General features: G+C 49.8%; 2 protein-coding genes across 13 annotated transcripts; one reads left to right on the plus strand and one right to left on the minus strand.

Annotated features, from left to right (window-relative positions):
• The first annotated feature begins 202 nt into the window (after positions 1 to 202).
• NPRL3 (NPR3 like, GATOR1 complex subunit) lies at positions 203 to 14344 on the plus strand. Of its 12 annotated transcripts, none has more exons than XM_039360695.1 (14): positions 232 to 1092; positions 2134 to 2203; positions 3361 to 3399; positions 5505 to 5634; positions 6696 to 6770; positions 8165 to 8318; positions 8718 to 8799; positions 9864 to 10001; positions 10879 to 11035; positions 11627 to 11733; positions 11897 to 12026; positions 12139 to 12355; positions 13093 to 13285; positions 13536 to 14344. In XM_039360695.1, the coding sequence occupies exons 1-14, from the start codon at positions 975 to 977 to the stop codon at positions 13699 to 13701; spliced, it is 1776 nt and encodes a 591-aa protein (XP_039216629.1). In that variant the 5' UTR covers positions 232 to 974; the 3' UTR covers positions 13702 to 14344. The 12 variants fall into 12 exon arrangements, 11 of the variants coding, with proteins under 11 accessions (XP_039216629.1, XP_039216630.1, XP_039216632.1 ...); XM_039360698.1 differs by having other exon boundaries at positions 248 to 1010; XM_039360702.1 differs by lacking the exon at positions 232 to 1092 and adding an exon at positions 1170 to 1518.
• On the minus strand, positions 14340 to 16530 carry MPG (N-methylpurine DNA glycosylase). The gene is made up of 3 exons (XM_039360708.1): positions 15481 to 16530; positions 15058 to 15262; positions 14340 to 14792 (listed from the first exon to the last, which is right to left on the minus strand). Exons 1-3 carry the CDS (start codon positions 15607 to 15609, stop codon positions 14398 to 14400), a joined length of 729 nt encoding a protein of 242 aa, XP_039216642.1. The 5' UTR covers positions 15610 to 16530; the 3' UTR covers positions 14340 to 14397.
• Between the last annotated feature and the right edge of the window lie 63 nt (positions 16531 to 16593).

Below are 16593 nucleotides of genomic sequence, written 5' to 3' on the forward strand. Positions count from 1 at the left end.
CCAAAAAGGCAAAGTCTGAAATTCTGGGCAGATATATGGGAATACCTTTTGCCCTTTTCTCATTTTACTGCTGTGCTCCCCCTCCCCCCAGCAAATTCTTGCTTAGCCATGGGACTCCCGAACTCCCAAAACATTGTAAACAAGTGAAAATCAGATTTATTAGTGACATTGAACTCTTCTACTGTTACTCTGTGTAGTTTGTCAGTTCCTGAACTTAAAAATGTGTAAAGCAAGGTTCGATGATTTTTCCCAGATGAATGATACAATACTGGAAGGATTGGTAAAATACACTTGATTGATAATATACATAACCTATCATAGCTTTTTTTCCAGTAAAAGGGCTAGACTTTTAAGTAACTTGAGCATCATTTTGGAGCTCTGTTTACAACTAATTTTCCCAGACCATTTATTATTTTGAATGTTACATACTATTTTTAAAATAATTGTATATCTTTTTTCTGTCCGTTGGGGCTAATTTGAAAAGAGCACATATTGGGCCGCTGGGTGGGGTCTCCCGCGGCAGGTCTTCCTCCTTGCCCTCCGTATGGAAGGCACTGCCACGCCGCCCCCGCTTGGAGGCACGATGGCGGATGGCGGGCGGCGGATCTCTCCAAAGCCAGGGCGCCCCTTCGGTCTTATCGCCCGGTTGCTAAGCCGAGGCGGAGCGCCGAGGCGCCGCCTGTTTACTGGAAGGCTACCCACCCAGGGCTCCCCCGCTTCTGGCGTGCCCTGCGGCTTCCGAGGCCGGTGAGCCAGGCCCCGGCCAACCCCTCGGGAAACGGTGGGACTTGACGCCCATCATCCCCGACCTTCGCCTAGAGTAGATGGCAAATTGAAGGAACCCGCCCCGCTCCCGGAAGACAAACGGAAGTGACGACCACGCAGCCGCCGCGCCCGGGTGTTAGGGTGATGGGCCCTCTACCCTTTCGCCCCCGACTCTATGGCGAGGCGGTTCCGCGGGCGAGAGCAGCAGCATGAGGGACACCTCGAGCCCCGTCAGCGTCATCCTGGTGAGCTCCGGCAGCCGAGGCAACAAGCTGCTCTTCCGCTTCCCCTTCCAGCGGGGGCCCGGCAACCCGGCCGCCCAGATCGGTGAGGAACTAGCGCGTGCGCGGTGGGCTGCCGCCGCCCCGCCCCGGAAAGCCTGGCCGCCGCCGTTGCTATGGTGATTCTGGCGTTGAATTCCGCCGGGCTGTCTTGCTCTGCTCCGGCCGCTTTCCGCTCGCTTGCTCGGATGACCGGGCGGCCGGCCTCCCCGTTGCTGACCCGGCGGCTGTCCCCGTCGTGGGGGGGGGGGTTGGCTGGTCCGTCCCTGGCCTGACGTTGCCTTTTCTCGGGCAGCTGGCCCCGTTGCCCTTCCTGCCCATTCGGGCGGCGTCTGCAGCTCTGCCTCCTCCCTGAAGACAGGGAAGCGGCCCGGTCCATGCTTCGGCCTGGTTTCTGTTGATTTCAAAGTTGAACTCAGTGCTTCACCTGCGACAGGTTCGCATCGGGCCATCATCACCCGTTCAGGCCTAGGTAATCCGGAGCAGACCTCTACATCAATTCCTCAACAAAGTGTCCATGCCCGTGTGTTTGATCAGGCCCTGTTCAGTTAGCTTTTTTACATGCCAGTTCCTGTGAGTTGCTGCTTGGGACACTTTTAATGAAAGATGGGAAAGTAACTATAGTCAGTGATTGAAAAAAATAGGGTGAGTTTAACTGATCACTAGAATGCTTCTTTTGTGCTTAAAGTGAAAAGCCGATCTTTGTGTTTCATGACATATCTGTACCGCTTAAGTGTTCTGGTTAAATGTGCTGGCAGCATATACTGCTGCTAAGGAGACTGGCAGACTATTATTCCCTTGGAATATTTTCCTCACATAGTGAAGAAAAAAGAATTTAAAATATATACTTCATCTCAGTTTTGAAAGGACAGTTAATCACCTGGTAGGCTTGATCCAGAGGACATGCTGGCTGTGATAGCTGGCTTACCCCAAACATTCCTCTGGGTAAGTTGTCTGTGGAAAATGCTAGGATTCTCATAAAATATGCTGCCTCTGTCCCCATTACCATGCAAAATGTGCTGTGTGAATGGGGCAGTCAGTAATCCCTCCAGGCTTGAAGTTACCCCCCTCCACTCCATTTTTTTAGGAACGTCAAGGAATAGGTATGCTGTAAACGGTATGGGTGACAATGTAGAAGATCCAGATGGAGATTCCAGGTACGTATTTCCCTGGTTCTTTTTTGCAGATCTCCTACTCCTGGGCATGTTGGTTGGCAAAGTTTTGCTCAGCTCTTTTTGTGAAGGAATTGTTGAGTGTCATGGTTTTGAGGAAAACATAAAAATATTCTAACCAACTCTTGTAGTGTTTAATAAACACAGTTTATCCCAGTGAATGATCCTTAAGTTTTTTGCTCCTCTGCTGTTAGCAATGGGAGGAGGCAACTCTTCCCTGCTGGTAGGTCTGACAGAGGGGAAAAGGCTCCAGAATTTCCAAGACACTGACTTTCCCCGGCTTTTTATTCAGCCTCTGGAATTGAAGCTGGGGAATTTTCAAGAAAAAATCTGTGTGGAAGCTGGATCCAGCCCTCTTTTGGTTCTTAGCTGGCTGGTATGAACTGGGGTTTGTTTGTTTGTGATTACAACAACAGTTGCAGGTCCCACTCTGGTCCTGAACTGCATTCTCTGTTGTTCAGAACCGTTGTGGAAATGGCCGGCTATAATTTAATGTTTCTCATGTGGTACAATGCACGGGTTTATGCTGCTGTAGTCTGAAGTGCAGAATTCAGAAACAGAAAAAGATGCTCCGTTGAATCTCCTTAGTATAGAAAGCTGGAAACAGCTGCTTTCTGTGACCCGAAAGGAAAGGAGCTGCACTTGGTCAGGTGGTAAAGAAATGGCACAAGTTTTGGAAAAATAAGTCCAAACCATGGGATGCCCCAAGTGGTTTGCCCAGTAGCAGTGGCCATGAAGGAAGGGCCTGTTGAGGTTCCTGGAGTCCAGATATCTTATTCCAGCAGCCTTGAGACATTCCTACATGCTCTGTCCTGCCTGCCCATCCCTTATTCTGCTGTTTCTTTGGGGGAAGCCAGGCTACCTGTTGCACTATCAGCAGCCATTGCAAGTTTATTTCTTATTTCTCCTTATAGTATTATACCATCAATGTACATGGATGTGTGTGTGTGTGTGTGTGTGTACATTTGTGTCATTGTTTTCATTTTACTTTAGAAACATCATTTATTTGTAAGTGAAAACTGGCAGGATTTCATTGTCCCATTTTATGTGTGTGTGAATAGTGTGCCTTGTGTGATTTTTGTCTGGTTGATTCTCCAGTTTTGTTTCTGAGTCGTGCTTATGGCCCCTGTTCCTATTTACAGAGAGCCCTATCCTCTCACTGATGAGCAGGTGGTGTCGGGGTAAGACCAAATTCATCTGTCTCCAATGGCTTTTCTTTTTTACCATCTTCTTGTATTATGTTTCTACTTTCTGTCTTGGACTATACTGTAAATGAATTGAATGATAGTGGAGTGCATGTGTGTTGGATGAGCTTGTGAGTAATTTAAAGGAGGAGCCAACCTAGAAAGAGAACTGCAGCACTGTGGCAGAATGTGTGTTTTGCATGCAGAAGGCTTTGAGTTTTCTCTCTGGCTGCCTATCTACTATCAGTGGAGACAAGACTGGATTAGATGGACCAAGAAGCTGACTCAGTTGATTGGAGTGTATGAGGTCAAAGCTGGCACACCATTCTGTACTTTGTAATAAACAATGACTGCTTTTTCACCATTTAGGCAATATGTCATTTTTGTCTGGGGAGGCATTTGTATGTAGTATTTAAAAGCTGTCTCCTCTCTAGTTTTTTAGGATGCAGAGTAACAATACTCTGGATTACAGAATATTGAGGCAGCTCCACATTTGAGCTATTATGTTCTTTTCCAATCTGGTCTCCCTTAGCCGTATTTCATTATAGGCTTTAGAAGTTCTAGTCAGTGTAACACTAGAATGAGGGTTGTGATAAATTGTTGGTCAGGCCTCCATTATGTATTTGCCCCAGTTGTGTGGATTTATACTGGTCTAAATCTTTCCCCAAGACTCAGCGTCACTTAAATTGCAGCCAGAATAAGTGGGTCCAAAGGAAAAGTGGATGAAAATGGTCTGCATTGGAGGCAGGGAAGGGGCCCCCTTCTTACAGAGAGGTAGGAACTCCTGAAGGATTCATAGGAGAAGTTCTCTTTAATTGTGGAAGTAGAAGCTGCTAAAAGGTCAGATACAGTCGTTATTTGCCCTGAGGACATTTATTTGCAGAAGAAGTATGACTGTTCTTCTATTGATGATCAAAATAGCTGGCAGCATTATTGAAACAAGAGTCCGCAGCGGAGGGGGGAGGGGGAGCGGTGACTAAAAATCTGAATGGGAAAACACAGAAGCTAAGCAAGCTCAGAGGTAGAAGATGTATTTCTGCCCAGAGGGCTGCAATTCCATCATCACCAGTCCTTCAAAGCTTCAGTTAGCTGCAGACTGCCTGGTGTTGCAGGTGCTCTAAGGCCTGTGATCCTGGCCAGCCTGCAAGCCTCCATGTTGGATGACTTTAATTTCCTTGGCTTATCTGGTTGGGTCCTCTGGGGCACCCGCACTTTGAAAGATAACAACAACAACAACAATAACAAAGTTGGAAGGGACCTTCGAGGTCATCTAGTCCAACCCCCTGCTCAGGCAGGAAACCCTATACCATTTCAGACAAATGGCTGTCCAGTCTCTTTTTAAAAACTTCCAGTGTTGGAGCATTCACCGCTTCTGGAGGCAGGTTGTTCCACTGGTTAATTGTTCTAACTGTCAGGAAGTTTCTCCTTAGTTCCAGGTTTCTTCTCTGCTTGATGAGTTTCCATCCGTTGCTTCTTGTCCTGCCTTCAGGCACTTTGGAAAATAGCTTGACTCCCTCTTCTTTGGGGCAGCCCCTGAGCTATTGGAACACTGCTATCATATCCCCCCTCGTCCTTCTCTTCATTAAGCTAGACATACCCAATTCCAGAGACTGCACCTTTCCCTGCAGAGCAGGAAAACTTTAGATCATGCAGAGATAAGAGGCTACATGACATTAGTGTAGTGACCAGAGGTTGGGAATAGGGGAGGAAAATGTTTTTGATGTTCTGAGCAGGGACTCCTTGTCTTTGGGAGACCTTTATAACCCAGCTCAGGAACAGCCTGTACTTGGGAATCTGCTTCAACTGCTACATCTTCTCTGCCTCCAACAGAAGTGAACCTTTCTAACCTCTTCACTTCTTTCTGAGAGTTGCATGACTGTCCCATCGTTGGCTGCAATGCTTTCTTTTCAGTAATTCTGATGATTCTAAATGTACAATTTGGATAAACAAATGGCACTCAAATGCATCCTAGTGTTTATTTATCCACAGTGCTTACAGAATAATATTTAATGTTCAATACAAATGCTATTTGGCTTTGAGATGTTGTTAGGTCACCAAAAAGACAGTCATACTATTTATGTTCTTATGCTTCTGCTTTGAAGGTTTTCAGATGTCATTCTGGCAACAATTCTGGCTACTAAATCGGACATGTGTGGCAAAAAGTTTGAGCTGAAGATTGATAACATTCGTTTTGTTGGGCACCCAACTCTGCTGCAGCATGCCTTTGGCCAGGTACGTCACAGGTCCAGAACACCTTTGCAGCAGCTGAAACTTAGAGGCTCTTTCCAATTATTACTGAATTTCTAGTCTTGCCCCTTTCCCAGCTTGGAACTACCTGCAGAATCAGAGAGCTGTGCCAAAGGCAGGCCAACAGCTAGGATCTCAAACCCAAACACTGCTTCCCATATTCCTTGCTGAAGCTCATGACCAGAAAGAGTCCATTTCAGCTCTTTTTGTGGCCAATCTTCCCTGTGAAAAATTTTACCCTCCATTGTAAAATGAGATTCAATATTGGGAGTATTCAGTTTTTGGGTTCTCTGTTTTGGAACCCATATCACTTTAAGATCCCATTAAACCATCATTTGCGTGATATGGTGTACAGATGATTGTGTAATAAATCAATTGTTTAGGAAGGTACAGTGCATGAATCTATCCTAATTCTCTAGTGAAAAATCAAACACTTCTAAGTATGTGCTGTATAAGAATTTCTTGATCGGCCCAGGTTTTCACAGTCACCAGCTACTTAACTTCTGAATCCCCCTGGGAGTGGCAGTTGTATGTCTAAATATGGTTGGTGTTCACGCAACACGCTTAACTAGATCAGTAGAAGATTTAGCAGATGCAATTGCAAATATTTTAATAGGGTGTTCTTTGTGGTTTATTCTGTTTGGTTAGTTCATTGTTTAATGTACTGTGCAAATCCAAGGAATTGGGTTAACCCATTAACCAGGCCTTTTGCTGAGACCTTCCTCAAGGAAAAAGGTTTGGTATGTATTCTGCGCAGTATCCTTCAGCCATTGGATGATTTCAGCTCCTGCTCTCTTTCTTCCAGCCCTCACGGAACTTCTTTTTCTGAGACTTCCTCTCTTTGGTCTCCTTAACCCGGACACGCTTTAGTTTATGCCTGCTCTCCTCCAGGCCAGGTGACCTCACTGTGGTCAAGAGAGGGGACTCCTTCCCTGGATCTCAACAAACCAAGAACAAAGCTGCCTTTTGTGCATTGCCTCACCCACCCAGCCTTCCCGGATCTGCTTGCTTTTACACTTCCTAAATGCCTTTTTTTTGCTGTGCAGGTATCAAAGACAGATCCTTCTCCCAAGAGGGAAATGCCCACCATGATTCTCTTCAATGTGGTTTTTGCTTTAAGGGTAAGACTGCCTGAAAAGAAATACTACCGAACGGTGCTGGTGAGACAACCAGCTGTAGAGCCCTTGCTTGGGTCAGCTCTTCCTGGTCATCTCTTTGGCCTTTATTGGGAAAGGCATCACTCTCCCCCGTCTTGGCTAGCTTGGACTTCTCTCGGGACCTACGGCTTTGTGGCTCTGAGTAGCACTCTAGCTCCAGGGTGGGGCCCATCTGCCAGTGGCAGCTGGACAGGGAAAGGCCCACGGTGTTATCAACAGGGAGACGGTTGCAGTGAAGCTTGAAGTTTAGCCCCACGCTGTGACTCAGCAGAAATGTGCCCCATTTTGTAGTGCCGAGTCATAGTTTGTGACTTTGGGTGGCACATGTTATCAGCTGCTCTGCATTCCATTCCCTTAACAGGCCTTGGACAGCTGGTTGTCCACTTGGGCTACTAACTCTCTGAGGCCGTTTGTTCAGCTGGCTGTGGCTGATAACAGCTGGGCTCCTGCCTTCTCCCTGCTTCAGAGTGGTTAGGCAGCCTCTCTGGGCTCTGCAGTGTGGTCAATTGTGTGGGTTGGTGCTTCACCAGGTTCTCCTGAAATCCTGTTCTATCCAAAAGCTCCACAAGACTCGGGCCGAGGGTTGGAGGAGGGTTTGCTCCAGGGCAGTGAGCCTGCCCCTCTGTCCTCACATTAAGACATCTCTAAATGGGAAGGACCTATTTGGGCTCAGGGGCAAGCCAGGAGGGGGGGGGAGTGTGTCTCTGTGTGTGTGTCATTGAGATGTTTTGCCCAAATAAGAGTAGCTGAAGAGATGTAGCTCTTTTTTTCTTTTTTATTAAAAGTTTTACAATTTTACAATAGTATCCCTCACCCACAACCTCCCAACCCACCCAAGAACCCTCCCCCCCTCTTCCCAGAGCTGAATACAGGGTTAACAAGAACTAAAAATACAAAACATTTAAACTTAAGTAAACCTAAAACAAAAATTACATTAATAAAAGAAAAAAAAGAATCCAATATATATATATAATAAAAAAATCCAATATATATATATAATAAAAAAATAATTATTGTCTTAAACTTTAAACTTTAAACATAAATTATTCAAAAGCTAAATAATATCTTTTAATATCATACTTATACTGTATAAAGTTTATCCATCTTTTCCACACCAAGAGGTATTTCTCTTGCGATTGATCTTTCAGATAAGCAGAAATTTTTGCCATTTCAGATAAATAAGAAAAAGAGATGTAGCTCTTGTTATCCTGGCGCTTTCCGTGGGAGGCAGTCTTCCGCTGCTGAATGGCCAGAGGGGAGAGAATGGGTTGGGTTGTCCCTGGGTGGGTGCCTCCTTCCTCCAGGTCATCTGGCCTGCCAGGCCACCCTCGATGGACAGTTTTTGCTTCTGCTTTCAGGCCACTGCGGACCCCTCTGTGATCAGCTGCCTGCATAACCTCTCCCGGCGCATTGCCATTGTGCTTCAGCACGAAGAGAGACGCTGCCAGTATCTCACCAGGGAGGCCAAACTCATCCTAGCCATTCAAGATGAAGTTTCAGCCATGTCAGAAAGTGAGTCGCAGGCAGTTTACAGTCTTGTCCACTTGGGATGCCGCTTTCCAGGATGTGTCTACTGCAGGGGATGTTTGCCAGCCTGGACTCCTGAGCTGAGAGCCAGTGTCCAAAGAAGGCTGTTTTAGCCCCCCCTCACATGACCCCCTGAAAGGCCCAGGCTAGACCGGTTGACATTTGCTGTGCAGCCAACAGTTGGAACTGCTAGCCAGGATGACACAAAATAGCACGTTTCAGTCTTTGTGAGATGGGCAGTTATACAAATTTGATTAATTAGATTAATAATAAAGTCCAGCATCAGGTATGTCCCAAGAATGAATTGTTGGGAAGAGGGTAGGTGCTCTGCGGTTGGGTTCTCTGGAGCTTCAGCTACTCAGAAACTATTTTTTTGCTCCACAGCAAGGGATGGCCCTCAGTCGCCTTTCCCTCACATCCTTCCCAAGTGCAAGCTGGCCAGGGACCTTAAAGAGGCTTACGACAGGTAATAATGTCCTTACCACCCCCACCCCTTACCTCCCCATCAGCAGCTCTTGGAAGATTGTTGTCTCTGGAGGTCATGCCGGCGGCATCCTTCCAGAGCCACAGGCCCTGTCATGGTGTTCAGGAGTGCCCTTCAGTGGGGGAGGACAGCCTCATCCCAACATTGGGGAGCCCAGGGGGGAAACTCACTGCAAGACGGTTACAGAGATGCAGAGTCCGATTCTGTAGCTTCCCCCCCCCCCGCTTCCCCCAACACAAGGTAATTGGAATGAGACCTTCAGGGTGTTGGGTGTTTAGCTGATTTCCCCTTATCTTTTATTCTCCGTTGGGGCAAAGCTTATGTGAAGCATAACCTCTCAGTTTAGAATTGGGAAATTAAACTAGATAGAGATCAATTCATCTTCTCATCATATCAAGAATTATCTAAATTTAACTGGCTGCTTTTCTTTTGAAAACCACCACTATCTGGTCTAGAACCTGAAGTCCCTTCTGGCTCCTCTGCTTGCCAGTGCCCTGCTTCCTTGAGGCGAGGGAAGCCTGCACAAAGCAGGCCAGGCTCTCTCTTCCCTTTGAGGCTTGGTGAGCTCTCTGGAGGCAGGCAGCGCACTCTCGTTCACCCCCCCCCCCCCAGATAAGCATTGTGAGCTCTATTCCCCTCCCTGGGCTGGTTTGAGGCTAGTCCTGCTCCTGCCTGTTGCTTTCCCTCTCTTCTGATGCCCAACAGCAGAGCACAGGAGGCAAAGACAAAGCCTTCCTGGGGAGGTCAGCCAGATGCCACTCTGACACAGCTGCTCAGCTCCACCTGGTGGGCAGCAGCCTTCCTCTGGGCTGAGGCAAAGAGCTGCTTGTTAGTATGACTTGACTTGCACAGCTTGTTGGTGACCAGCAGGGGGCAGTGTCTATATAAAAGGGAATACTGTATTATTGAGTCAAATCTCAATTGTTGAAAGTAAAGGGTGGAGGGGACCTTGGGGAACATTTTGCTCAGGTTCCCTGGGGGCTGAGTAAGTGTCATGCAAAAAGGCTGCTCCCTGAGCCTCCTGGTGCTTCTCTCTTTCCTTTCAGCCTGTGCACAACAGGGTTGGTCCAAATACAGATCAATAACTGGCTGGAAGTGAGTTTCTGCCTGCCTCATAAAATCCATGATGTGGCATCCAGTTTCATCCCCCCAGAAGCCATTGAAAGAAGCTTGAAGGCTATTCGGTGAGACAGGGTTTTATTGCTAATACATTTATTAATTTATTTTGCTCTATTTTATGAGTGCAACTTGGCTTAGAATCTTTTCTTACCTCAGTCAGTCCTCTCGGGATGTAGATGAGGCTAAGTCTGCCTGGGAGCTGAAAATCTGTATCTGAAATTTGGTGATTGTGGGTGAGAATGTTCAGAGCTTTGAGAGATGAATAGCTGGAAGCAAGACCTGAGAATTCATGGCCTCCTTGTCTGTCTCATTTCCATACTTTATTTGCCCCATTTTCCTTCATGATCTCATGGCTTGCAAGCCCCAAGAGAAATCTTGAGGAAGCATTTTGTTCTTCGACCACCAGCTACTTAATTATGCAGGTATCATCTCCATACTCTTACTTATGGCAGTGTTCAAAATGTTTTCACTTCATACATCTAACATAGTCTGAACCACACAGTCTATCAACATTTAGCTTCTCAGCTATTCGTTCATCAAACTCACACCCAGGATTTCTGCCAAACAGGATTTGATTGTCTGATGTTCAGCTTGTGCGGTGTAAGGGAGGGTCTCATTCTAATTCACCTAGAAGACTGAGTTTGTTATTTATGTATTCATTTATTTGTATATTTATTTATTTATAAAATTTATAGGCCATGCATCTTACCCTTGAAGGTATTGTGATTTTTTTCATAAATCCTATGAAAATCACTTTTCTCACATTACACATTCAGTCTTTGGGGAATCGGTCATTACTTCTGTTTCACCGAGGTTCTTGTACCTATCCTAAGTCCTGTCTTGTGAAATGGAGAAATTGCATAAATTAATCCACTAGCTTTTTCTTGGCCATTGTAGGTTGTCCTAACCCCTCCGTCCCCTCATTTTGCCATCTCTTTGCAGGCCTTACCATGCCTTATTGCTGCTTAAAGATGAGAAGTCTCTCCTCAGCGAACTGCCCCTCGACTGCTCCCCTGCTCTGGTTCGAGTGATCAAAACCACCTCTGCGGTGAAGAACCTTCAGCAGCTGGCTCAGGATGCTGACCTGGCCTTGCTCCAGGTGAATTCAGAGGAGACTCCAAAGCTTTTTGCTACATCTGCTATATAACAGACCACAGGTGGACCCCCTCTTCCAAAACACAGGAGCCAAATTGACTCCCAAAGAGGCAGTGAGAACTCCCAGGGAAAGGAAAACATTGTGGGGGAGGGAAGATCTTTTCCACTACAACAACTGAGGCATTAAAGCCCAGCTTTGTATTAGGCATAGTGCATCCTTCTGCCTACTTGTACCTTGCTTCTTTCTAAGAGGACCAGAAGAGCCAGCCGGCTGGATTAGACCCTGTGGGATCTGAGTGGGCTGCCTTCCCTTCCTTATTGACCCACAGGCTGAATATGAGGGCAGTGAGTTTCTCCTCCCCACTTCCAGGCAGCTGGGATTTCGGGGCCCTCTTAATAATGAAAGCTGCAGGGGAATGGGAGCTTTCTCCTATCAGGCTGTCAGACTCTGTGCTTTCTTAATGTGAGCTGCATAGGCAGAAGAGATGTTCTTTCTCCTTGGAGAGGCAGCTTGCTGCCACATTAGTCCTGCCCAGCCTGTCCTACCTGGAGGTGCTGCTGAATTGCCCCAACAGATGCTTTCTCTTTTTGGCAGGTGTTTCAGCTGGCTGCACATCTGGTCTATTGGGGCAAGGCCCTCATGGTCTATCCCCTGTGTGAGAACAACGTCTACATGATGTCTCCCAACGCCAGTGTCTGCCTGTGAGTTGTTCATCTTGTTCTTTCTGTTGCAGGGATGTATTTGTGCATCAGCGCCTGTCTCCAAGGCTTAACAGGTGCTGATGGAGCTGACTCGGGCCACCCAAGGCCTGGCAGAAGCCAGGGAGGAGGACAGCCCGCTCACTCCCTGCCCTTCCCTCTGCAGTTATTCCCCTCTGGCAGAGGAGTTCTCCTCTCAGTTTCCAGGCCATGACCTGCCCGCAGTTCTGTCCAAGTTCTCCTGGCCAGTTTCTCTGTCTGAGCTCAAGGACCCTCTGGCTCCAGCGATTCAGGAGGCAAGTCCCAGCTCCCCATCCTCCCTCCCAAACTTCTTAACCCTCAGTAGAGTCAAGATGCTGTAATGGCCAAGATCTTTGGCCTCTCTGACGACCTCTCCTTCTCTCCCAGACACATCTCATTCGGATGGTGGCCTGGATGCTCCAGCACCGGCTTCTGATTCAGCTGCACAGCTACGCTTGCCTAATGGTTCCCCCAAAGGAAGAGGAGGAAGAGGAGGAGGAGGAGGAGGAGGGTTTTCATACCAGAATAGAAGAGCTGTCCTTTCCTGCCCGAATTGGGGGCCGAAGCCTCAGCACTCCTAGCGCACTCAGTTTTGGTTCTCCCAGTAAGTGGCAGCCCCCTTTTCCCCAGGGCTCAGCCCAGCCAGGGAAATGGGGATTGACTCCTGGGTCTCAAGTCCTATACAGAGAGGAAGAGGATGATAGTCGGATACCAAGCCAATGAACGTGTTTGTAACTCCTCCCTATTTTCCCCACAACAACCCTGTAGAGGTTGGGCTAAGAGAGGGGGAGTGGCCCAAAGACACCCAACCCTATTTCATGCCTAATGGAGGTCTAGTTTCATAATAGCCAAGTCAGGTTCATGTCATAATAATCTTGTGTTTTTTTCTGCTTATTTCTAAAAGGCTGTGTTTGTGTTTCTGTGTGTGTAGCAATGTCTGGAATCGCTTTTTCAGGCTTTGATATTGTAGGCTGACCCTGCCCACAGTCAGTAGTTCAATCCTGACTGGCTCAAGGTTGACTCAGCCTTCCATCTTTCCAAGGTCGGTAAAATGAGGACCCAGATTGTTGGGGACAAGATACTGACTCTGTAAACCGCCTAGGGAGTACCGCACTGTGAAGCGGTACATAAATCTGAGTCCTGGTGCTTTACCAACAGTTTTTTGAAAGCTGTCTTGCTCTTCAGTCCCTCTGTTGCATACGTCTTCATAGCAAGAAAGGAAAAGGTGACAACCGTCATGGTGGGGATCTCATCTCCTCTCTTCCCACATAGGGCCTTCCTTTTTGCAAAGGGGCCGCTTTTCAGGGCAGGGTGGGGGCTCACACACTTGTTTGTTCACAGCTAGCAGTGATGACATGACCTTGACAAGTCCCAGCATGGACAACTCCAGTGCGGAGCTGTTGCCTGGGGGAGAGTCTCCCGTGAACAAGCGCATGACGGAGAACCTCCTGACCAGCCTCTCGGAGCACGAGCGGGAAGCCATTCTTAGTGTTCCCGCAGCTCACAATCCAGACGATCTGCGCATGTTTGCCAGGTAGCTGGGGAGCAAAAGGCTGATCTTTTGGGCTGTTGCAAAGTGGGGCCATTGGCCTGGACTCTGCATGGCGTTCATGAAGCCCTGGGAAGCCTGGTGTTTGGATAGCAGGGCCAATCTCGCCTCTTCTGGGTGGGGACTTGGGGAGCAGGCATTTCAAGCTTTGGGCCACAGTCGTGAGTGGGTAGCCATGTGCTGTGGCTGCAGGGCAGAAACACGACTCTTCCCCCTCCCCTCACCCGCTTTGCAGGCTGTTGCACTATTTCCGTGGACGGCATCACTTGGAGGAGATCATGTACAACGAGAACATGCGCCGCTCACATCTGCTCATGCTCTTTGACAAGTTCCGTAGCGTGCTGGTGGTGACCAGCCACGAGGATCCCGTCATCTCTGTCTTTCAGTCCCTCCATAAGTAAGAAGAGGAGGCCTACTTGGGGCCAGAAAGAAGCTACATTGAGGCCAGATGCTCCCAGATCCAAGGAAGCACCTCCTGCTTGACATTACAGGAGTGTTCTTCCAGTCTGGCATTTTGCGCTCTGTCCCCTTGGGAGCTACAGCCTTCTTTGGAGGGAAGGAGGGCTTGCAGAAATAGGACTTAGCAGAACAGCTGTGTGAGCTTCCCTTCCCAAATTGTGGAGGTGGGAAAGAAGCTGGCTTTTAAAAGCAGGAAGAATAGGGGGAACTCAGGATGAGCCCCTTTGGTGAAATAGTGCCCAATGACTTCCCTTCTGCCGCAGGTTGAATGCTCACATTAAACTGGGTGGATAGTGAAAGTGCATAGCCCACCCACCCTGCCCCCTACTACTGCTCTGAAACATCCTGCTGTTGGTGTGTCTGCTTAAGTCATACTGTTCTGGTACTGCCAGCTTAACCAATTATCCTGGGGTTGTCTTGGGGTGAGGAGGGGTCACATTAGGATCAAGTGGAAACAGCTGTTCCAGCAATGTGGGCCTAGAGCCGTGCGCTTCCTTTCCTGCTCATTACATTATGGATTTGGCTCCACTGACCCCTCATTGGAATAGAGCAAAACATGTTTACATAAATAAACCTGAAATGGCATTTCTAGTCCTTCTTTGTTGGCATCAGTATTCATGACTACTTAATGTTGCAGGTTAAACACATTTCTCTGGGATGGCATCACGTGGCAGTTTCCCCTCAGCATTTTTGTCAATGACGCTCACACACTTGTTGCCCTGGAGATAGAAGCGCAAAGGCTTCTGGGCCCACTCCCCACTGATGCCAATGCGGGGGGCGCAGATGGGGACTTGGTCTCCGGAGGCTTCCAGGCCAGGCTCCAGCCACACGGAAGAGTTGCAGCCCAGGTCCTGCCGGTCAAAGCTCCGATCGATGGCCAGGGCCTGGCAGAGTTTGGAGGGCCCGTTGCACAGCTGCCAGTCCTTGAGAGGGCGCGTGGGAGTTTTCTGCTGTCGGGCCAGGCGCAGCTCTCTCATGGCCTCCAGCCCCTGCAGGGGCTCCAGGGAACGCAGGAGGACTGCAGCGCCTTCCCCTGTGCAGAAGGTGCAGAAGCCGCTCTGAGCCTTAGCAAGGAGGGCTCTGCTGCCTGGAGGAAAGGGTTGGCCAGACGAAGGCAACGCAGACTAAGGGGGGGGGGGCTGACTCAAGGGACAAGACATTTTCTCCCCCCTGGAATGAGAGGCCTCCGGGGAAGCTGGGCATTCACCCTGGGCCAAAAGTGGGAAGGGGATGCTGGAGGCAGCGCGGGGGGGAGCGGGTTCGGGGCCTCCCGCCGGAACCTATTGCTACCTGCTTACCTTGGCTGGAGACGTTCATGCAAAAGTAGATCCCGTAGATTTGGTACACGTACAGCGTGCCAGGTCCCATGAACATGGCTGCGTTCCTAGAAGTCCGGCGACCCCCCCTGGAGTGCGAAGCGGTGTCCTCCCCTCCCAAATAGGCTTCCGTTTCAACTATCCGTCCCCGCAGCTCCCGTCCGTCGGCCAGTTTCCGAACGAGAATCTGAAAGAAGGCCGTGCGGGACTCCCGGACGTCAGCGGGCTCCGCGGCCCGCCCCCGTGCGCCGCCCCAACTGCCAGGGCCTAAGGGCTGCGGGGGGCCCGCACGATGCCCTTCGATCTGGCGGGGGAGCGACTGGGGCCGGGCGGGAAGGGTGGGAGGGTTAGGGGCGCCCTTGCAGCTGCCCCGACCTCCCTCCGCCCCCGCGCCGACTGCCTCACCTGCCCGAGCAGGGCTTTAGCCAGGCGGACGCAGGGCTGGTCGAAATAGGCGGCGCCCAGGCGAGCCGGCGAGCCGCTGCCGGATTCCCGCACCGCCTCGGCAGGAAAGGGCCTCGGAGCGTTGGACATGGCTGCCGACTGGGAGGCGTCCGGCCTGCGCAAGTGGGAAGCCGAGCGAGGCGGCGAGGTGGAGCTCCTCCTCCCTCCTTAGCCGAGCGAGTGGCTCTCGGCTTGGGCTTCGCCCGGCAGCAGTTCCGGCTCCGGGTTCTTGCGGACGCCGGACGGAGACTTTACGCCTTACCAGGGAGACCCTTGCGGCAACTGAAGTTCGACCCGGGGCCCGGCTGAACCCGGGAAACGCCAGGAGGACTCACCCGGGCGTGTGGGAGCCAGGGACGCCCCGTTCCGCCACTTCCTTGGATGCGTCCGTGGGGGAGGGCAGGCTTTCTGTACAAGCAAAGAAGCCGAGCAACTTTCGTGGAGTTTCTTGGCCTCCTGGTCACGAAGGCCCTTTGGATCCGGAGGCTGCGTTCGCTCAAGAGCCTTCTCTAAAGGGCTGACAATCGGAGAGGCTCTTGGCCCACTTCCATCAGGAGCAGCCGTTCTGGTAGTTGGCTAGAAACACCCTGTCTTCTGAACTAATACACGCAAAACCAAGGCCGGGTTCCCACAACCCACCTGAGCCTCATCTGTCCGGTGAATCCAGCTGCAGCTGCCGTGCCCTGGTTAAGCGGGCTGCGTGAGCTCAGAGAATGATGGACACTGCAGTGAGGAAGGCTCTGGTTCAGTCTGGAGAGATGGCGCATCCTTTTCTCCATCTTTGGCAAGCAGCTTTCTTCCAGCAGCTGGATGAGGCGGTTCTCTGGGCATATGTGTGATGTCTGTCCTCAGAACAGAATCTTCCTACTTCCCATCCAAAGCCACAGCGTGGTCTGCCAAATAACCCCCCAGCCAAGGCAAAATTGATCCAGCAGCTGCCAGCGCAAGCCCACCCCAAGAATTAATCAACTGGGGAGCAAGCACCCCCTCCGTCTCCCTTCCAGTGCAGTAGCCGCTCTGGATTTGAACTTAGGACAGCCTTGCTAGGAACAGGCATGCCATCCAGGCAGCTCT

This window comes from Crotalus tigris, unplaced genomic scaffold, assembly GCF_016545835.1.
Source record: "Crotalus tigris isolate CLP2741 ecotype Arizona unplaced genomic scaffold, ASM1654583v1 scf7180000019173.45859301935:6455823, whole genome shotgun sequence".
NCBI lineage: Eukaryota > Metazoa > Chordata > Lepidosauria > Squamata > Viperidae > Crotalus > Crotalus tigris.

Coding starts and splice junctions, on each gene's coding strand:
- MPG (XM_039360708.1), bottom strand. CDS start 15,609: ATGTCCAACGCTCCGAGGCCCTTTCCTGCCGAGGCGGTGCGGGAATCC. Junction 15,263..15,480: donor CTAAAGCCCTGCTCGGGCAG/GTGAGGCAGTCG, acceptor GCCTTCTTTCAG/ATTCTCGTTCGGAAACTGGC. Junction 14,793..15,057: donor CATGAACGTCTCCAGCCAAG/GTAAGCAGGTAG, acceptor CCTTCTGCACAG/GGGAAGGCGCTGCAGTCCTC.
- NPRL3 (XM_039360695.1), top strand. CDS start 975: ATGAGGGACACCTCGAGCCCCGTCAGCGTCATCCTGGTGAGCTCCGGC. Junction 3,400..5,504: donor GATGAGCAGGTGGTGTCGGG/GTAAGACCAAAT, acceptor TCTGCTTTGAAG/GTTTTCAGATGTCATTCTGG. Junction 8,800..9,863: donor CTTAAAGAGGCTTACGACAG/GTAATAATGTCC, acceptor CTTTCCTTTCAG/CCTGTGCACAACAGGGTTGG.